The sequence below is a fragment of the Arvicola amphibius genome, chromosome 8, assembly GCF_903992535.2.
Source record: "Arvicola amphibius chromosome 8, mArvAmp1.2, whole genome shotgun sequence".
NCBI lineage: Eukaryota > Metazoa > Chordata > Mammalia > Rodentia > Cricetidae > Arvicola > Arvicola amphibius.
In genome coordinates this window covers 14,437,752-14,460,047 of record NC_052054.1, presented here as the reverse complement: position 1 = coordinate 14,460,047, position 22,296 = coordinate 14,437,752, and the positions used below count along the sequence as shown (strand labels likewise).

At 42.5% G+C, this 22,296-nt stretch overlaps 1 protein-coding gene across 6 annotated transcripts in view; it reads right to left on the bottom strand.

Moving 5' to 3' along the window:
* Nucleotides 1–22,296, bottom strand: part of Syne1 (spectrin repeat containing nuclear envelope protein 1) — a 467,607-nt gene that overhangs the window by 262,379 nt on the left and 182,932 nt on the right. For 5 of the 6 annotated variants that reach the window (XM_038339737.1, XM_038339735.1, XM_038339736.1 and 2 more), the window contains exons 1-7: nt 16,359–16,520; nt 13,018–13,171; nt 10,203–10,831; nt 7,497–7,676; nt 5,400–5,550; nt 4,899–5,057; nt 3,668–3,850 (exon numbers count right to left, since the gene is read on the bottom strand). In XM_038339737.1, coding sequence (XP_038195665.1) covers nt 3,668–3,850; nt 4,899–5,057; nt 5,400–5,550; nt 7,497–7,676; nt 10,203–10,831; nt 13,018–13,171; nt 16,359–16,423 — 1,521 coding nt within the window. In that variant the 5' untranslated portion in view covers nt 16,424–16,520. Of the gene's footprint in view, nt 1–3,667; nt 3,851–4,898; nt 5,058–5,399; nt 5,551–7,496; nt 7,677–10,202; nt 10,832–13,017; nt 13,172–16,358; nt 16,526–18,505; nt 18,630–19,003; nt 19,192–21,908; nt 22,008–22,296 lie in introns of those variants that run through there. The other variant, XM_042055521.1, reaches the window with a different exon arrangement.

Genomic DNA, 22,296 nt, shown 5'->3' with positions numbered 1-22,296 from the left:
GTTTAGTGCATACTAAGGTGTATAATAATAACTAGTCAACAATAGTTTTTTTGTGATGTGGTCTTGCTACATGACTAAATAACCCTCCAACCTGCAGCCATCATTCTGCTTCAGCCTCCCAAGTGCTAAGATTATAACTTTGCACCATCATCTGATGAAGAAAGATAAATTTTGAGTATGCACTAAATTTATTTTTATCAAATTTATTTAACTGTAAATTTATTTACAATTAGACTTTTTAAAGACATGTTTTGCCTACATATGTGTGCATGCCTAGTGCCCTCAAAGGCCAGAAGAAGGTACTTGTTCTGTAGGAACTGGAGGCCCAAATGGTTGTGAGCTGCCGTATTGGTGCTAGGAACTGAACCCAGACCCTCTACAAGAGCAACAGGTACTCTTAACCACAGAGCCATCTCTGCAGGCCTTATAATTAGTTTCTTAAAAAGATTTATTTTACTTTAAAATTTGTGTATATGTATGCACATGTATATGTGTGTGTATGTGAGCATGTGTGTATACTTGTGTGTGTGCACATAAATGCAGGTGCCTGTGGAGGTCAGAGGTATTGGATCCTCCTGAAGTTACAGGCTGCTGTGAAATTATCAACATGGGTGTTAGGAATTAATCTAAGGTCTTCTGCCAGAGCAATATACACTCTTACCACTAAGGCAGGATTCCTGTTATTCAATTGTTTTTTTCTTTTCTTTTTTAAAATTTATCTTTTACTTTATGGTATGGCTGTTTTGTCTGCATGTATGTCTGTAAACTATAGACATGGTTGGTTTCTTCAGAGGCCAAAAGAGGGTATCATATCCCTTGGAAATGCTACAGATGGATATGATCACCATGTGGATAAAAGGAATTGAACTTAGGTTCTCTGGAAGAGCACTTAATGCTTTTAACCACCAAGAGAACTCTCCAGCCCACAATTAGCTTTTTCTTATGTGCATTTAATTCTGGATTACACGGTTTCTAACAATCACCCTTTATGAGCCTGAATACCCGACTCCAGCATCGCACACTCTACAAGTTGTAATACTAATTTTAACGCCAGTAGTAACAACTAAAAAGGACCTTGGGATTCTTCACTATGTCTGAATGTTTAGTCTGTATAGTTTTCTTGAGTTCTGATACCTTTAGACACTGAAATTATATTACAAGAGCTCTCAAAAACTATTAGAGTCTGAGATTGCCCAGTAACATAGACAGTACAGTTAAACCAGACTACAGTTGTTCATTCAGTCAGTTACTTGTCAGGTTCTTTGTATGTGCCAGATGTGGGGTGGGGATGTGGGATACCAGAGTGCAGAATGTGAACAGTATCTTCCATCACTGCATGACAGTCAATTACATGCCTTTTGAAACAGCTCTCTCTCTTTAACCTTTCTAATTTCTAATCATGTCCCTATTATTGCTATATGGTTTTTCAATTGTGTGTAATGTGCATTCACATGTATATGTGTGCAGGCACATGTGTAAGCCTGTGCATTTGTGTGCAAAGGCCAGAGGTCAGCATTGAGTATCTTCCTTGATTGCTCTCCACCTTATATATTGAGGCAGGGTCTCTCACTTGAACCCAGAGCTCAATGATTTGGCGAGTCTGGCTAAAGAATTTGCTTCGAGGATCTCCTGCTACTGATTCTTGGAGATAGGATCATAGACAGACCCCCACACCCAGAGGACACATGAGAGCTCTGGGGATCTAAGATCAGGGTCTCGTGATTACACCACAAATACTTTATCTGTTGATGGAGGAAGGTCATCTGTCTGTGTGTTACTTTCATTGGTTAATAAAGAAACTTCCTTGGCCCTTTAATAGGACAGAAAATTAGGTAGGTGGAGTAGACAGAACAGAATTGTGGGAGAAAGAAAGGGAGTCAGGCAGGTGCCTCAGGCAGTCGCCATGCTTCTCCTCTCCAAGATGGACACAGGTTAAGAATCTTCCTGGTAAGCCACCCCTTGTGGTGCTACACAGATTACTAAATATGGGTTAAAGCAAGATGTGAGAATTAGTCAATAAGAGGCTAGAACTAAAGGGGCCAGGGAGTATTTAAATGAATACAGTTTCCGTGTAATTATTTTGGGTATAAAGCTAGCTGGGTGGCGGGACGCAGCCTGCTGCTCCTTACTACAATCTGTCATAAACACCATGAGTAGAAGCAACTTGGGGAGGAAAGGATTGGTTTGGCTTACACTTCTATGTCAGCATCCATCACTGAGGGAAATCAGGGCATGGACTCAAGAAGAAGAGGCAGGAATCATGGACAAAGGCTTCTCATGGGTTTGTTCCCTGTATCTTGTTCTACTTGCTCGCTCATACAACCCACCTGCCTAGGGATGGTCCCTCCTACATAAGTCATTAATCAAGAAATGCCCTAGAGGCTATTCTGGTGGATGTAATTCCTCAGTTGAGGGTCCCTCTTCCCAGATGGCTCTAGTCATATCAGGTAGTATAAAGAAAACAAACAAACAAACAACAACAACAAAAAACTAACAAAAGCCCCCCAAACTCCAAAAGCCAAGAAATCCCAACTAACCAGCACAATAATTGCTAAGAATTTCATGGATGAATTTCAAAAATCAACACAATAAATAGGATTAAACATAGTTTAGAATAAATAACCAAGCACAGTTTTCAAAAGCTGGGTACTTTCACTTTAAAAAAAAAAAGATTTATTTATTTATTATGTATACAACACTCCTTCCACGTATGCTTTCCTGCCAGAAGAGGGCACCAGATCTCATCATAGATGGCTGTGAGCCACCATGTAATTGCTGGGAATTGAACTCAGGACCTCTGAAAAAGCAGTCAGTGCTCTTAACCGCTGAGCCATCTCTCCAGCCTCGGCTGGGTACTTTCTAACCTTTAATTTTCTCCTATTTCTGTAAATAAAATATAACACAGAACCAAACATAACCCCAGCTCAATGTAGATGTTTCTTTTCTCAGTGAAGAAGAGTAGGCACAAAGTTACAAATACACCCCGTATGGGTTTCGCAAAGGAAGGTACCATATTTACAGAATAATTGGAAACTTAATGTACTTTTCTTTTATACTAATGTTTGAAGTTCCTTGATAGGGGTTAAATAAAAACTGTCACCGTATGCTAATGTGTTGGAAGACTTGGTGGCCAGTTGGTGGCACTGTTTGGGAAGGTCACTGAAGTATTAGGAGGGGAAGCCTTGCTGGAGGATGTATGTCAGTGGGGAGTTTATACCCTGGCCCCACTTTGGGATTTCTCTCTCTGCTTCCTGTGTGAAGATGAACTGTGGTGGATCAGCCTCACAGCCTGCTGCCGTGCTGTCTCTGCTAGGATGATGGACTCAGCCTCACAGCCTACTGCCGTGCTGTCTCTGCTAAGACAGACTGTATCCTTCTCAGAACTATAAGACTAAATAAACCTTTTCCCCCCAAAACTGATTTCTGTCAGGGTTTTTTATTACAGCAACAGAAGAGTAAGGAATATAAGCCCCAACCAAGAAATAATTATTAAAACTGCTTAGCTAGAGCCTAATCAATTTTTAAAATCAACAGTTAAAGTTAGGCAACGTTTGCCTTACTCATCCGTGTCTTTGCAAAGCAGAGTTGATGTAGGAACACCCATTCTTCTCTCTCTTATTCCATACAATGGCATACCCTCCCTCCACATGTATGTAGTGTCATTTACCTCAAATTCTTTCAGAAATTCTTCAGCTCTGAGACTGTTGTTCAGGTCACCAATGTTTTCAGCCAGTTGTGGAAGAGAGCTGTTGGACCATCCTTCAATCTCATCTTTACTTGAGAGGACGTCATCCCAAATGGACAGGCTTGCTCTTAACCTGTCCATGTTTTCTTCAATTCTCTCTGATACCTGGGAAAGGAAGCAGGAGCCAGCTCATCAAAATATGAGGTCCCCCCACCAATGCTGTCATGATGAGAAAATTATATTCTGACAAAATTTCAAAATAGTTATTGTACATTTATTAGCATACCTTAAATGCCAACCAAATACGTAGACTAACTCCATCAGTGGGAGAGTTGTTTAAATTCCGAGACATTCACTTTTCATTCATAAGTTGGGGTCAAATGACAAAGGGTATGTCAGAATGCACAGAAGTGTCACTCCCTGGATAGGATTCTATAGGACTGAGGTCCATATAGGATGGCACCGGATTTATTTTCTTTATTTAAAACTTATTTTCTGTGTACAGGTGTTTTGTACTTGTGTGTATATGCACTACATGTGTGCAGTGCCTAAATAGGCCAGAAAGGGGCATCGCGTCTCCTGGGGCTTGGGTTACAGATGGCTGAGGGCTGTTCTGTGAGCGCTGAGGATCAAACTTGGACCTTCCACAAGAGCAGCCAGCGCTCCCAGCTTCTGAGCCATCTCTACAGCCCTGTGTTTCTTTTCTAAGCACTTTTATTTGTGATCTAGGGATGGACATTAATTAGATTTGAGCATATCTGTGATATAGAAAACATTTAGGGTCTGGCCATGGAGCTAGCGAATGATGAATTGAAAGTCAAAGTTCTAAAATACAAGCCTGACCTCTTCAGTGCGAGACTACAGCCTCTATACCCCAAATTCATATTTACTGCAATTTAATTTTCCATCATTAGAAAACTAATATGGATAAGTATATATTATCCAATTTTTATCCATAACGCCAGCATTTTGAGAAGGGAAACGTTCTAAGTTGTGATTTGTCATGCTTGTAGGTATCAAATGGGGGACTCTGTCAGTAAGCTTTGTCAACTAGCTCATGCATCTGGCTTCTCTCTCCAACTATCATTTTTCTTCACATTGGAGTTAACTCTGAAAACTGGAACTGAAGTTCCAATCTCTGGTTAATCCTCTGCTCGTTTGTCTGAAAGAACCTGCATGTAGGCCGCGCATGGACTCCAAGGGGTGCTCTTACATCCAGCCACTTGTCCAGGGTGCTTTCCATGTCAGTCTTGACCAAGCTGAAATCTCCGCTGTGGACTTTTTTCAGCTCAGATAGCAAGTGTTTGCCTTTGCTGGTAAAACTGTCCAACTCTTTCTGTTTGGAATTCATTTCGTTCCTGGCAGTTTCATGCTGTGGACACAAACGTTTCCTTAATTAGCTAAACAACCAGCGATGACGGTGTAAAGCATTAGCCTTCTAAGAGATGTGTTTTGCTTAACTTTATGCTGAAACTAATGGTAACATGTGAACATGTATATATGCACACAGCTGAGATATACATAAATACAGATATATATTACATATATAACTCTATTAAAATTTTCTTTAAAAATGGCATTTTTAGGAAAAGAGTTGAACTGCTAACAGGAATTATCCACATCTAAATGTCAAAGAGGAACAGTCGTGCAGAGAGGAAAATGCATGGATGAGCATTGAAGAGCACTTAAATAAATGTGCTTGCACTTTACTTACCTTGGCAAAGACCCACTTCAGGTCCTCTTGGTCCTTCACGGTAGCTCTCATGGCAATGACATTGCCAGCACTTTCCAGAACTTTACACACAGCTGACTTCAGATTCTGATACTCTCTTATTAAGTCAATAAGCCCACAGCACTGCCCCTGGCTGTAATGATTAAAGAAAATATCACTTATCACGCATCAGGAGGGGACTGAGTTCTCTTGGATTAGACCTAATATGTCATTACACAAATGCATTCAGAAATGGGCGTGGGTACCAAGAGAAAGCCATGCTCTCCCCACTGAGATCAATACTGTTGTTAGTTTACTCTGCTGAATTCTAACTCCGGTCTTCTCTCCAACTCAATCTTTCCTGAGGCACCCAAATACCGCAAGTTTTAAAGTGGTTTTTTTTTTTTTTATGCTGCTTAGGTTTTTTATTCTATAAGTCAAGGAAAAAGATGGAAGAAAAGAAACCAATAACAGATAAAACAAAATAGTGTTTGTGTGACATAGTTAAATTAAGAACCTCTATTTAAAGTCGTTATATAAACCAATTCTAATTTTCTTTCAAAGGCCTTTGTATATGATGCAATGGGGCCTGCTGGAGATTTCCCCTGCCTGGTTCAGATACTTTGTTGAAATTGCTTATCAGTGTTTTATACATTTAAGCATATACATACCCAGCAAAGCAGTGGAATAAAAAATGTTATTTAAAAACCATCAGAAGTGTGAATGCCCATAGATGTTTAATATGTTCTAAAAAGACTCCATTTGACCATCCATGAGTAATGATATTGCCTGTGGTACATCCATTCAATGGAATTTGTACTTACATATTTTAAAGATGAACGATTCACATGTTGTGGAAATTACTTTAACTATGTAAAGATGTGTTACATTTGTTTATGCTGCAGAATATTACTTTAATGGTGTAAAGGTCTGTTGCATTTGTTTCTGCTACCTTTGCTAACCATGTAAGGATGTGTTTAATTATGTAAAGATGTATTGCATTTGTTTCACCTTGCCTGCCTAAGGTATCTGTTTGCTCTAATGAAGATCTGAATGAGCAATAGCTAAGCAGAGAAAGAAGAGGTGGGGCTGGTAGGCAGGAGAGTAAGTAAGAGGAGAAATCTAGAATGAGGGAGAATAAGACAAGATAGAGAAGAGAATGAGGATGAAGGGAGGGACAGTCCTGGCACAAGAAATCAGGCAGCCATCAGCCAGCTAGACACAGCAGCAATGAAGGTAAGATATACAGAAGGAAGAAAGGGAAAAGCCTTGAGGCACAAGGTAGATACAGAGAAACAGGTTAAGTTATAAGAGCTAACAAGAAACGAGCCTGAGCTAAGGATGAGCTTTCATAACTAATAGTAAGTCTCTGTGTCATAATTTGGGAACTGGTTGGTGGCTCAAAAAGAAAAAGCCTGGTATATCAATACAGAGAGAGAGAAAGAGAGAGAGAGAGAGAGAGAGAGAGAGAGAGAGAGAGAGGAGAGAGAGGAGGGAGGGAGGGAGGGATGTGATGGAGGGATGGGTATGGAGGGAGGGATGGGAGGTGTCAGGGGATTGACGAGAGAGCATCATTCATATGCAATTAGGGAAGAAATGAAAGGAGAGTTAGAAAGTGAACCAGGGCTGGGGGAACTGGCAGGAGGACAGAGATGGACTCTAGTGAGACGTGAGGGGATTTTCCCATTGTTGGAACTGATAGTGTGGAGTTTGATAGCTGAGACTACTAAATAAATTTGTCATAGAATTTCCTAGGAAAAAAGGGGGAACTTTATAGTAAAATGTGTACTTTCAAGTTAAAATTTAACTAACTCAATTACAGGTTATATAACCAAACAAGTTTAAAATTCTAATTGTAGTATCCCACAATGACGGATAATTACTGCTTCCAGGGAATCTTTTTTTTTTTTAACATTAACTTCACATGCATTTGCATACCAAGAGAGAAACTTTAAACATAGTTCTGCAGTTTTAGTGTTGCCAGCAGGGCCTAATTCACCCAGGGTGATTTAACCGTTGGCCACATCTTCAGAAAGCAACAGGTAACTTGCAGTGTTACAAACCGAGTTGGAAACTTTGACGAGTTCCGGAGAGACTTACTTTTCATGAATTAGTCTTTTCGTGTCCTCCCAGGTAGCTTCTAAGCGGTTTATCTCCCTGTCCACTTCAGGGGCAAAAGCCACGTCCTTCTGGGCAATTTGTTTGGCTTTGTCTTTCAGCCAACAGAGCTCATGCTCCCGGGAGTTTAATTCATCCTCTAGCTGGTTGAAAACTCGCAACCTGTAAACCCAAATGTTAGTTTAGTGCCAAACTACCAAAGTCATGAGCCAATACTTCCTCTCTCTAACTCTGTGAGATCAGACAGCACATATTAATGCAGCTAGCAAAACTCTCAACACAGCAACTAAATTAATGCATATTAACTCAGGGAGAAACCTTAAAATATAATTTTGCAAAATGACCATATGTCAGAAAACACTGAAAATCACCCTTACTGTTTATTTGCAATGTTTTATTGAACTTTTATCTTCTCTGTTTGGTGGTAGAAGAGTCCTCAAAAAAGGCTAACGTTACAGGCCAAGTAGGTGAATTCTTCTGTTGCAAGGTCATCATAGGAAATCTTTCTGAGCTCTGGGGTCCAGGTCATAAATAATTATCCTTCAGTATTACAGTTATTTTATTTAAAGTCAAAAGAGCACCATCAAAGTTTTATGAAAAAAACCCACTATTAAAACCTAAATTACCTCCTTTAATAAAAGATTTCTGTGAGAAAGCAGTCCTGATTTTCTGTCCCCTAATGCACAATCATTTGCACATCTGTAATACATGGCCCTATAGGAGGCCACTGACTCATCCATGCATTCTGGGGTTGTGCTATAGTGTATAATATACAACTGTTCCCAAGGTGGCTGCAGGCGGATGTCCCTGTTCTCCAAACCTCGCAAATGCAGGTGCGCAGTGCCTACAGCAAGCAGTACAGGGATTTATCCATATATCCAAGACTGGGTAAACCCAGAAGTTTATTGTACCCTTTTCTCAGCCAATGTGTGCTTTTGAGTGGATTAGAGAAGTTGACAGGGCTCTTGAGCCCAGCTTGGGCCTTCATCTCCAGCAGCTTGAGGATCCCCCATCTGCTTGGCCTGGGTTGGCCAGAGAGGATCAGTGCCCTTTTGCATTCCCAATGCTGCTGGTAGCTTCTGGGATGAACTACAGGGTGCAGCTCTGTGCCTCTTTACTTGGAAACTTAGTTTAACTTTTTCAAACCTTAGTCTACCTTGCTAATTTATTGTTAACCTCATCCAATATCATAACAGATGACATAATAAGAGACCTCCTGTAGTTCTGATGTAAACCACATTCCTGTCTCGGTTTCCTGTCTGTTCTGATTAGAACTGGATGAGCGACAGTGTTCTTGGCAGAGACAATGATCCTCATCAACCATGGACGTTGGTATAAGTGCACTTCAAAGTTTCTCTGCCTTCAAAGCTGAAGACTGAACTCAATCAATCTCTTGAATAGGGACAAGGTTCTATTCATAAAGTAAAAGAAGATTGTACTGGAGTCTGCATTCATAGATGGAAATCACTTCCAAATTTACTAAAGAAACTACCCTCTGGCTCCTTTGCTTTTTCGCTGAACACTCCCAGGAAAGCCCCAGCTTCATTCACACCTTCTTGCCTGTCTCCTGCTTCCCTCTAGGCAAAGAGTTAAAAATCACTTGGCCAAGTTGACTGACATCACTTTAAATGAGTGAACTCGGACTTCAGAGGGCCACCCACCTCTCTGTTAAAATGCTCTTAGCAAGGGAGGACCAATGTCTCCATTCCCTCTCCTCTGCCATTTGTCTCCTACTCTCAAACAACGAGCTCGATCCAGGCCTTATTGAAGCACTGGTAATCCACCTCTTCAGGGAGGAACCTGGTGATCCATTTGGCTCTAGAGCCACACATTTATATAAATCTCTGCCTGCATTCTTTAATTTTTAAAAAAGATTTATTTTTATCTTATGTGTATGTGTGAGCACTTGCACCTATGTATCCTACCATGGGCATGTCTGGTGACCAGAGAGGCCAGAAGAGGGTGTCAGATTCCCTGGAACTGGAATCAGAGTTGTGGATGGTTATATGGCATCATGGAAGTGCTGGGAACTGAACCCCAGCCCTCTGCAGAAGCAGATGATCTTAACTGCTAGGTCATCTCTCCAGCCCCTCTGCCTGAATTCTTGACAGGAATAAATTGCTTTCAATAGATAATAGGATAGGCACACAATGGTGGCGCACGCCTTTAATCCCAGCACTTGGACAGCAGAGGCAGGTGGATCTCTGTGAGTTTGAGGCCAGCCTGGTCTACAGAGCAATTTTCAGGACACTTAAAGCTACACAGAGAAACCCTGCCTGGGGAAAAAAAAACACAAGACAAAACAACCACCCCCTAAATAATTAAATAAATAAATAAAGAAAGAAAGAAAGAAAGAAAGAAAGAATAAAAACAAAAAACAACCAATAGATAATAAGATGTTCTGTCCTCATGTAGGTAAGGTCTCAGAGTGTCCATACATAAACTGTCATTACAAAGGTCCTTAAGGAAATCAAAGATAAATTAACAATTCCCAAGTGTCACATTTACCTTCAAGGGCAGTAGCAAGGTGTGGGGGAGAGGTGGGGGGGGCGTGGTTGACACAGAGAAACAGACAGAGATAGTGAGAAAAGACAGTTGCCCACACGGGGCACTATTAACTCTTGGTACAAAAATGAATTCCCAAGCAAACAGAAAGCAGAAGAGACTGGCGTCCGCCAGGTTTCTGACCTGTGCTGCAGAGCCTGGCGGGTGGGCTCTTTTAAGCGCTCCTGGTCGGTCCTTTCTTCGATGTCTTCAATGCTTCTCAGCAGCTCCTCTTTCTGGTCTTGGAAAGCCTTTTTCAATACTGCCAGGGCATCTGCTTCACTCTGCTTGGTTCCCAGAATGTTCTGGATCCTCTCCACTTCTGACGAGAGTTGGTCTGTGGTGGCTCTGCAGGAGGTCCTCTGCTCCGGGCTCCCGCCCTTCAGGTGGTACTGGGCTTTGGTCAGGATGCCATCAAGACTGATGGCGCCGGGTTCTAATGCTTTCACGTCTTGAATAGCATCATCAAGGTCTTTCTTTAGGGACTCTGACTGCTGTTTACTCATGCTTTTGGTGGCTTCCACTGTTTGCCTGAGCTGGTGGAGGCGAGTGGATGCAGAAGCATGGCTCTGGAGGAATTCCGCGAGCTGTGTCAGAGCCAGCTTCCGCCTCTCCACTACCTGGTTGGCCTCCTCAAAGAGCTGGAAGCAATCATCAACCTTGATCTGGAGCGGGTGAAGGTCCTCAGCTCGTCCCAGAGACCGCAGCTTTGCCAGGTGACCTTGCAGACTCTCTGCTTCGCCCCTTTTCTTCTCTATTTCTGTGGCATGGTCCTGGAAGGGAGGAGAGTCTTTGGTTCTCAGACATGCCACAGTTATTACTTTATAAACAATAGGGTTTGCGATCTCGAGGTAGATAGCATGTGTGATGGAGTGCCTAGCATTTATTTAAGTATTCTTTATAGTTCTGTGTATGTGTGACTTGGCTTGCATGAGTGTATGCATGTATGCATAGGCTAGAGGTCAACACTGACTATCTTCTTCGGTTGCTCACCCCTTCATGGTCTCTCAGTGAACTTTTAGGTGCTTGACTAGGTGAGACTGGCTGGTTAGGAAGCCTGAGGGATCATCTTCTCACCGCCTCCTAGAACTAGGACTGAAGGCACATGCTACCAGGTCTGAAATTTTCATATGAGTGCTAGAGATAAAACTTTGGTTCTTGAACTTCCATGGTGGTTTACTGACTAAGCCCTATCATCGGCCTTTAGCTTTGTACTTGGAATTCATCCACAGGTGCTGAAGAGATGGCTCGGTGGTTAAAACTGATTCATGTCCTTTCAGAGGGCTCACGATTGTCTATCATTCTACCTCCAATAAATACAATGACCTCTACTGGCCACTGTGGGCAGCTATATTCATATGTACAACTTCACTCACACACATTTTAATATATGCATAATTAAAAATAATAAAATATTTTAAAGTTATCTATAGCAATGCTTCCCTAATCATTCATAAGCTTTTCAATTTTGCTTGTCTATGCAAGCCATATAGACCACAACACTGATTTAATTTTGCTTGTCTATGCAAGCCATATAGAACACAACACTGACTTAATTACTTTCCAATCAGGTCTACATTTTATTTGAGTGTAGGATTTTGACCAATTCTCAATATACCATGTTTAAAACCCAACAGAAGATTGATATCGATTTTAGCCCAGTTCCCATCACAGACTGCTGTGGGACAATGTTTTTTTATCCTGTCACTTGTATTATTTTTAATAAACGCTGATTGGCCAGTAGCCAGGCAGGAAGTAGAGGTGGGTGACCAGGCAGGAAGTAGAGGTGGGACAACAAGAATTCTGGGAAGAGGGAAGTTGCAGTCTGCAGTTGTCACCCAGACACAGAGCAAGCAAGATGTGACTGCCTCGCAGTAAAAGGTACCAAGCCACATGGCTAACACAGACAAGAATTATGTAAGTTATGTAAGTTATAAGAAGCCTGAGCTAATGGGCTAATCAGTTTATGATTAATGTAGACCTCTGTGTGATTCTTTGGTACTTAACAACTGCAGGAACCAGGCAGAACAGGAAACCACAGTCAACAACAGAGAAACCATCACTTGTTTTAAGCTTGACCATGATGGCTTTAGATAGTCCCCAGCCTGACAATTAAACCACTCTTCTCACTCCACACACCTAATCTCCTTGTACTTAAAGGTTTTCCTCTAGAAAGCCTGCCCACATAAGTCCATTCTCTTTTCACCTTTGTGAAGTCAGTCTATTTAAAGACTCTGACTTGGGTCAGCTGACCAACCTGAGAACCATCCCTCTGAAGCACCTAGTCAGAAAGCACCGCCTCTCTGGCAGGCTCCTTGGAGTGCTATGGACTTTCAGCCTGTGATTCTATCAGCTGCAAAACTGTCTCCTGTCCTGGAGACTGTAAGGTTTACTTTTCTTTTCTTAGCAGGGGCATACAAAGCCGGCATAGAATAAACACTTAGCAATTGTTAAATGTTTTATATGGATTCTATATAGAAACTCTAGCATCTCAATACTTGATCAATATCTGACTTTGGATTTTAATAGCACCACAATAGGCATTGTTCATAGGTAACAAATAAGGAAAATATCAATAATTCATGAATTTGGGACCATATTTATACAAAGTAGTTAATTCAGAAAAAATGAGCTGCAGAGACAGTGGAATTTGTATCAGTCTTTGGTTTTGGACCAAAACAAAATAGAAAACTCAAAAATAGAAATTCTTAACATTTTATGCTCTAAATTACAGGGGTTTTGTTGTTGTTGTTACTGTTGGGGTTACCCTGCTGTTTTATCTGAAATCTACCTGCACAACACAGTGGCTGGGTCCATAAGTCCAATTTTCAAGCCATTTTTCATACAAACACGAAAGCTAAATTGTTGCTGTGTATGTATTTTAGTGTGCTACCACTTTGAATTCAAGGGGCCTCTTTTCTGAACACGTCTGTTTCCATCTTGAGAGAATCCATTTTACCTTGTGCCGGGTGAGAGCCACTTGATGGTCCCTTAAGCTTATCTCTGAAGTCTCTTGCAATTCGCTGAGAAAGTGCTTAATCCAGACAGAGAAGGAAAACAGCAGCTCATCAAAGCGCTGGTGCTCAGCCAGAACAGCCTGGAGGAAGTGCATCCTGTGGGGAGAGGGGTAGTAAGTGGTTGGCTATGACCCGAATGCTTACGCTGGAGCTTACTTCCTGAGCAAAATAAAATAGCTATACAGAGACAAGCCAGGCCTCTGGGTATATTCAGACCCCCAAGCCATGCCTTTCTCCTAGTCTTCCTGCTCTTTGGGACCCCCTGTCCACTCTGGTGGGTTGTTCTTCCTTCTCTCCTAAGCCACATCTTTCTCCTGGTCTTCCTGCTCTCGGGGACCCCTGTCCACTCTGGTGGGTTGTTCTTCCTTCTTCCAAAGCCCCATCTTTCTCCTAGTTTTCCCACTCTTGGGCACCCCTGTCTACTCTGGTGGGTTGTTCTTCCTTCTCTCCCAACCCCCATCTTTCTCCTGGTTTTCCTGCTCTTGGGAACCCCCTGTCCACTCTGGTGGGTTGCTCTTCCTTCTCTCCCAAGCCCCATCTTTCTCCTGGTCTTCCTGCTTTCGGGGAACCCCCGTCCACTCTGGTGGGTTGCTCTTCCTTCTCTGTGCTTCTGCACTGCATCGCCATCACCAAACCTCATCTGTATCTGTTGCTTTAGCAGCATCAGCACCACATGCAGATTGGCACCTCTCCCTGTGCCAGATCCCACCCATCTCCGGTCTAGGCCCTTTCCTCTTGCCCAGTTTCTAGAAGCACCCTAAACTGACAGTGTTACAGCCCCCATACCTTCCCCAGCTGCCTACACTCAAGGTGACAGCCAGGCAGGACTTCCTGTTAGAGCTAGGAAGACGAACTCCTCAGAGTTTATGACGTGCGATTGTGGTGTCCTGTGTCCTGCTTCATCTGTTTCTCTGGACCCATCTGATAGAGCCTGCCCGCTCTCCCTTGCCTCTCTGGTGCATGTCCATTCATTCCTGTCTTAGAACCTTTGCCTATTTCTTCGCTCTGCTGTGTGTGGGTCACCAGTGCCTTGGCGTACTGCTCACTTGTGTCTAAAGTGCCACCGTGCCTTATTGTGTTGCTTTGCCAGTATTTATCACCAGGAACAAAACAGCCTCTTTCATTCATTTGTTTAATGATACATTTATTTCCTCCAACCCAGTCTTGCCCCTCTTTCCACTCCACAAATGCAAGAATTTTATTTGTTTTTTATAATGACAGAATTGGAAAAGAGGACTGGCCTATTTGCAGAGATCAACCAACTTATAAAGCAAGGGAATTAACTGATTACTAATAGGTTAATGAGATCATAATCCAAACTGCAATTAAAAATAGTAACCTTTGATGTTATTCCAGTGGTGTACATTCAGTTTCTCTACAGACTATCTTTATGCTCCATGTAGCTTTAACTTGAGTGTTAATTGATGGAGGAGGGCCCACTCTGCTATGGGCAGCACCATTCCTTGGCAGGTGATCCTGGGCTTGCTGAGGGCAGCCCTGTCAGTGAGCCAGCAAGCAGCCTTCCTCCGTGGTTTCTGCTTCAAGTTCCTGCCCTGACTCCCCTCAGTGGTGGACTGTGATTTGGAAGTGTAAGCTGAAATAAGCCCTTTTTGTTCTCCTAAGTCTCTTTGTCATAATGTTTTATCACATGGAATATACTATACTATGGAACAGGAAGCTACTGGAACATCTTGCATGCATAGTTTATACATACATACATACATACATACATACATACATACATACATGTGTGTGTGTGTGTGTGTGTGTGTGTGTGTGTGTGTAGCTTGTACTTTCAATGTCTTCCCATGCTTGTGTCAGTTAAAAGTCCTCTCATTCTCTCTGGGAGTTAGTAAACAGTCCCTGTTCTAAGGGAAGCTTCTTGACTTTGAAGAACTGCTATTGCTACCTCTCTGTGACTTTCCCCCGGGCAACTAACCATCCTCTTCTCCCTCCTTTCTATAGTTCTCTGTGCCACCCCTCTCATGCCCCTCTCATGGGTTTCTTGTTAGCCTCAGCTTGGTTTTAAAACTGCTCAGGATTAAGTTTTGTCCACTCTAAAGGCTTTGGCACCTGTTGTGGTGCCTGGCGCGCAGCAGGGACCCTGTCAACGTCTGTTGGTTGATTGCACAAATGAGAGATAACAAGGAAGCAAGCACAGACACTATGAAAGTGGGGAATGACCTCCCGTGCCTAGCAACAGAGTTTCATTTCAGAAACGCAGTGAACAGTTGCTGAGTAGGTGAACTTTCTGGCAGCCAGAGAGGTTAAAGCGTGTGCAGAACCACACTGGTTGTTGCCGGGTATTTGATCACACTATGAACCCTGGGTTTCTGTTAATTAAATAAGACATTGGGTCAGGAGGCAGAGCTGGTGACTAGTTGACAGGAGGTAGCCATAGAGAGTTGGAGGGAATACAGAAAAGGGATAGAGAAACAACGAAAGTAGTAGAAAGGGATTTGAGTTTTGTGGTTCTTTTTTTATTTGGGATGGCAGAAGAGATGTTCTCTTGCTGGGTGGCTGGCTAAGAAGGAAGGTTAGCTGTTGCTTCTCAACCTCTCTGGGTTAGCAGGTTTTGACCCTAGTATCTGATTCCAGAGTCTTTATTGGTAAAATAGAATGACAGAGACTTAGCTGAAAATTACATTTGTGGCTACATAGGCAGAGGCGGGCTTCAACCTGAGCAGCTGGGCAGTGTTTGCTAAACCTCAGTCAGTAGATGAACCAGCCATAGATTCAGGTGCAGCTGCTATGCCAAAAATGAAACCATTGGAAATCAATACCAGTTACAGGCATGCTTTTAATTAGAAAGATCTATATGCCAAATATTAATCCTTCACTTAATTAAGATTCAATCTATTTTCACCTCCATTTAATGCTACATGATTTTATTATGTTTCTCCAAATGTGTACATTGGAGTGATACGGAGAAGCAGTCATGTATAAAACACTTCTGGCTGAAAAATAAATAACACACGAGGCAAAATATTAGTAGCCATTTTCTCCCAAATATAATAAATAATACAAATGACAGCAACCTTCTCTATTCAATGTGTTTGAGCTGGGTTCATCACTGGGCCCATTGTAAGAGCCATGTTTGGCATCCAGGCTCACCAGCAATGTTCACTTTTGAGGACCTCTGGATCCAAACACGACAGATAGTAGTTTTCATCTCTTCTATAATCTTTCCTCGAACAGCCACATTAAGTAAATCAAACGAAACACACCGTTCACCCTAGCAGACAAACGAGCACCATTTGGGGCCCTTTGGCCAGGAACCAACCTTCTGTTGATTGTCTGTGGTAAGTCTCTCCAGCGTTCATCCAGCTGTTCCAACTGCAGCTTCATCGCCGCCACGTCGTCCTTGGAGGCCACTGTGAACAGGGTTTCCTTGAGTTGCAGGAGATCGCTGTACACCGAGGCCTGGGATACAACTTCATTTTGCAGAGCCTGTAGAACGGTGTAAGAAGACAGGCCTCACTCTAACAGGACTGACCCAGCAGACTGCTTGAGGCTGGCTTTACATTCTTGTGAGATTCATAGAGAGTTGTTGTTACTTGGTTTATCATGGGCTCTCGGCCACCTTTATCAATTTTTTAAATGATACTGAGGCCTGTTTGGTTTTTCCGTGTCTGAGTAACAAATAGGCAAATATGGAAGCTGTGAGTTTCTCTGACAATGAGGAAACTGAGTAAACAAAAAAAAAATCAAGGACAATATACTGCAGAAGAGATTGTAATTTTAAATCGAGATGTCACTCCAGGCACCGGGAATATGGTGTGGCTGTATTAGGCAAAACTAAAGAACTTAAGGGGGTGTTCATTTTATTTGCATGCAATACAACTGCTTTATTTTTATTTTTGATGATTAGGCAATGAACTTCTTGGATGCTCTGAGGCCAAGAAAACCTTTGGCTCTTGCTAACAAGAGAAATCAAAGATAACAGCAGGTGATTAAATGGTTAAAGCAAAGTGATCACAAGCGAGATGACTAGAACATAGTAAACACTTATCAAGAGGCTCCTTTTGCGTCTCTGTGGGGCCCTACATAGGATGCAAACAAAACTGGAGAGGCAGGAAAGGATGGAAAACCCTTCCATGATGACAAGAAAGACCCCTAAAGTTTTGGACTCAATGCTGGGGAGGATACAGGGAAGAGAGGGCCTGGGAAGAGCAAGGCCAGGAGGTGAGCATCATACACCCACTTTGTCAGGTCACAATTTGGGTGGGTGGGGGGGTTGGCTGACTGCAGTGTCCAGACCCTGTGACAGAGACCTCTGATCTCTCTCAGTCTTCTCACTGGCTGACACTCATTTTTATGGCTTCAGTGTTTGACGCAGTCCCTGGGTCACAGCAGGCTCCCGTCAATATTTTTTATTTTGTTTCATTGAACAAGTGAAAGAATCTCCAATGGGATAAAGACAGGCATTGCTAAAGTGGAGAGTGGATTTCTGGTTTTATTTATAGGGAAAGGAGCCATGGCTCTCCTTCTGGAACCTCCTTTCCTCACTTGTAAAAGGGTCAAACTGAGCTGTGAGCCCCTTCACCCATAGGGAAGCCCCAGGGTTTCTGGAAAGTGACTTTTGGGAACAGGAAGACCATTCGAGCTTTGTAAGCCAGAGTGGGAAGGATGAGGGGAATTGCACCCTCCCGGAGTCAGGGAGGGAAGAAACAGGAGGCGGCCAGTGGCTTCAGACACTTCAGATATCTTGAGGGGACTATTAGGAAAAACATCAAACTAGCAGGTCTCTGCTTCTTTCACTAGCTACACCGAAGAGTGATGTCGGAAGTCAAGAAAGAATCTATTGTACAATAGGGCTCTTTTCAGAAGCAATTTTGCCTGCTGACTTTTTTGGCTCAGACAGCATCCTCAGAACACATTACTAATATCCAGAAATCAGCAATATTGTATGCAGCTTTAGTAATGAAAATGTTTTTTATTTAAATTTAGAATATTGGCTTTAAGCTACAGTGTCTTTCTGTTTTCCTATTGGGGCTTCATTTTTTTTCTTGTCTTTCTTGACTATAACAATCATTCTTGATTTCTTTTTACATTCTATTCTTTTTTACAAAAACACCTTTCGTTTTAAAAAAAAATCACCTATGTTCGAAAGTGGAGCGATTATATTTGCTGCCAGCCTCACCCAATCTATGCATTTCTGACTCGCCCATCCTTCTCCTGGAATGCCAATTATATTCAGACGCTACACATTGTATTACAGGGCTGTCTAAGACTCCATGGACACAGGCAACCGCCAAGCTCCCATTGTCACCATGTCTGTGAGTTGGGAGTGCCCCCTTTCTTTCAGCATGCCTGACGTCAAATGGTGCTTTCGGGATGGCCAAGGGACTTAGATACTTCACTAATAAATTAACTTGAAAAATGCAACCATACAAGATCATCCCATCCCGCCACCCTCTTTGAGCTTGCCTGTATTAACTGTACTTCACTCTCCACTTTGACTCTGTCTGCAGAAATGTCCTTTTCTGGCGAGCTGGCTATGGCTTCGCATCGCTCTAACCAGGTCAGAAAGGGCGACAGCTTCTTCTCCAGCCTAAAGAAAGAGATAAAAAGACCTTACTTCATCCAAGATGGTTACCCTAGAAGACACGTTCTCTCTAGGCTGGTGGGTCTGACATGAACTTTCAGAAATTATGCTCAATGGCTGTGTTATTCCTGCAGACCAAAGGGGTTAACGTAATTCATTTTCACGCGAATTCTCACGCACTTGCGCGCATCTGTACAATAGGTTAGGATACATACACTTCCTCTCTACTCTCAGGCTTCCTTCTCAAGGCATACCCTGCAGCAGACATCCAAACTCACTCATCTCATATCTAGGGTGACTATTTCCCACCACTTATGGAACCGCTCATCTGGACTCCCCTATCCACCATAGAGAGCAAGTCAAGAGCTAACGCTGCTCACCTCTGCCAGTGGGCCAGCAGGTCCTCCAGTGCCTTCTGTCTCTCCTTGGCCTGGTGCAGTATCTCCTCATACCGCTTCTGTAAGGCCACTGCCTCCTGGGTGCAGGACTCTCTGTTTGCTGCCTTCTGGGCGCTGGCTGAGAAGGTGGTGACTGTGCTGTTGAGAGCCTCCAGGGCCTGACAGAGATCCTGAGGAAAGAGCAGAGGAGACAGGAGCATCCTGATTCACAGGAGGTGTGGGCCACAATGCTTCACAGTACCTGCAAATGCAGATGTCAACCTATGCACAGTCTACTTTTTCTATACCCATGCCAAGCTTAGTTTATAAACCAAGAAGGGCAAGTGACTAGCAACATAAATGAAGAAGACAGTTATAATTACATCCTGTAGTTGAGATGGTTGGGACTGGCTGTCAACTCAATTGGATCTGGAATCAACTAAGAGACACGCCTCTGGGTGGGTGGAGAAGGTTTAACCCTCCAGGAGCACTCCTGATAGAAGGAGATCCGAGGGGAAAGTTGTCACTTTTTGCCTGTCCACCTTCATCATTTGCTGGTGAGGACACCTACTCTGCTGTTGCTGCTCCACCTGCTGCATCCTCTGCCTTCTAATAAGGAAGACAGTCATTCTTCAGGCATCCTCCCGACCACCAATGCCTGACTGGAACTGCAAATGGTCCTGAGGACTGTTCTCAGGTTCTCATCCCCTCCAGCATGCAGACAACGCCTGCTGGGCTACCCAGGGTATCCTGTGGTCAGTCTATAAACCCCCTTGTGTGATATACTCTGTCAGACCCTTTCTAGTGGAATGAAGGTTTTTTAAAAGGTATGATCTACCCATTTCTAAGATTTTTACTTTAGTATCATTAACCTGTACTTGACCTCAGGTAACTGAAATCCCAGAGGTCAGAACTGTGGCTGAGGAGACAGCTGGGTGGCAGTAACAGCGTGGCATGAACAATGAGGCTCATTTTTCGGTGAGACCCTGATGGAGGAGTGTCTATGTGTTACTTTCATTGATTAATAAAAAAACTGCCTTGGCCCTTTAAGAAGACAGAAAATTAGGTAGGAGGAGTAGACAGAACAGAATTGTGGGAGAAAGGAAGCAGAGTTGGGGAGATGCTTCAGGCAGTCGCCATACCTCTCATCTCCAAGATGGACGCAGGTTAAGATCTCTTCTGGTAAGCAACCACCTCGTGGTGCTTCACGGATTACTAAATGTGGGTTAATTAGCCAATAAGAGGCTGAAACTAATGGGCCAGGCAGTATTTAAAAGAATACAGTTTCCATGTAATTATTTTGGGTAAAGCTAGCCGGGTGGTGGGACGCAGCCCTGCCACTCCATCTACAAGACCCAACACAACCCATCCAACCCTTCAGTCAGAAAGGCTGCCACAGAGTTCAACAAGCCAAGAGTGTCCTGCCATGATTTTTAGCAAGACGTTGACTCTGAGGAGAAAGTGGCTTCTGGGATGCAGAAATCTGAAGAAAGGCAGACTTTCCTGGGGCTGTGGCCTGTGAGCTCTCTCAGCGGGTAAAGGTGGCTGCCATCAAACAGGATGACTGACTTTGATACCTCTGACCCACATGGTAGAAGGAGAGAACCAATTTCTGTAAGTTGTCCTCTGACCTCTACACCACCCCTGGTAAGAAATATGTAAATGTAATTTTTTTTTAAATCATGAAGACTATGTTCAGGGACAGCTCATGTCTTAGACATAACACATTGAAGAAAGTATACACGGCTGTACAATTTGAACAACATCCTTTCCAGATGTGTGTTTGCTGATCATCTCTTCTCTGTGCCTGCAGCTCCCTTCCTCTATAGTAGAGACAAGTCTGTTGCATACGTGTTTTTAAAGCAGGGACCAAGAATGTTGTTTTGCTCCTCAGTCAGCGTGTTTCCTGTGAGTGTCTCTTTGTGCGTGATTCTCGAGTTTTGCACCTTTCCCTGCGTTCTCCCAGGGCTATCTGTTGTCTTGCTGAAGACTGATAGTGATCGGGAGTTACATAGCCAGCTCAAAGATGCCAATTCTTAGAGATCTTTTTATGGGGGAAAGAGATTCTCTCACATCTAAATGTGGCTGGTTAGCGTCTAAAATTCACTCTGCATGTGCCATTTTTTCTTACACATAAAAAGTGGAGAGGAGGACAGGGATTTATTAAAGAGCTAACTTGAAAACATCACATACTCTGATGAGAAGAGAAACATATATATATATATATATACATATATATGTATATATATGTATATATATGTATATATATGTATATATATGTATATATACATAATACATGTATAAGCACATTTACACATCATATATATCTATGAGTGTGAGGTAGGCAAGTGTATGTTTGCATGTGTGGACATGTGTGGTACACACATACAGAAACTCAAATTTGAGGTTGGGTATCTTTCTCAGTTACTTCCCACTTTGTTAGTGGGTGTAAGATCTCTCCTGAACCCAGAATATCTCCGACTAGTCTAGTCATCTTGCCCTTGTGGGCCTGTCTCTGCCTCTTGAACATTTCAGAAGGCCACTGTGCCCGGTCCGATTTTCCGGGGGTGCTTGGGATCCAATAGGTACTTACATACAAGTGCTTTATCAACTCACGCATCTCCCCTTCTCAGTAAATATCTTTTAAATGACTATCCCCTTTATAAATATATATTTATCATAATATTAATCTTATATAATATATATTATATATTTTTAAAATGAGAACTAATTTACATACTCAGATGTTTTGTTATAAGAAATGATGTTGTTTGAACCATTTAATTCCTCAACTAACCTAAAATATTTCCAGGTTTAACTCTCACAATATTTGCTGTTTTTCTTTCAAGTAGGAGTAACCAAATTTTTGAGTGGATAAATACAAAAAAGTGTGGCGATGCACTCTCACCATATGCTCTTGGAGAACCTTGTAGGTCTCTGCAACTGAGGAACATATTTTAATGGGATCAGCCAGCCGCTCTGCAAATTCAGACACAGATTGCCGGATCTAAAAAAAAAATGGTGGGACATAAAAATAATTTAAGATATATACCAAGGCAGAGGAGGTAATTGAGAACTCAGCAATCTTTCTGTTGTAGATGAGTTTCTGATGTCACGCTTGCATTTTTAAAAAGGCTTTTTAATAAAATCTAAAATCATTGCAAAGGTACTAAGACTTAACCTAACACAGTGTATAACGAGGTTTGTACATCCCAAGGTTGCCGTATCGATAGTTGCTGAATGTAGTTTCTAACCACTTGTTGGGTTGTTAGCATGTGGTCTTTCTTTATTGCTCC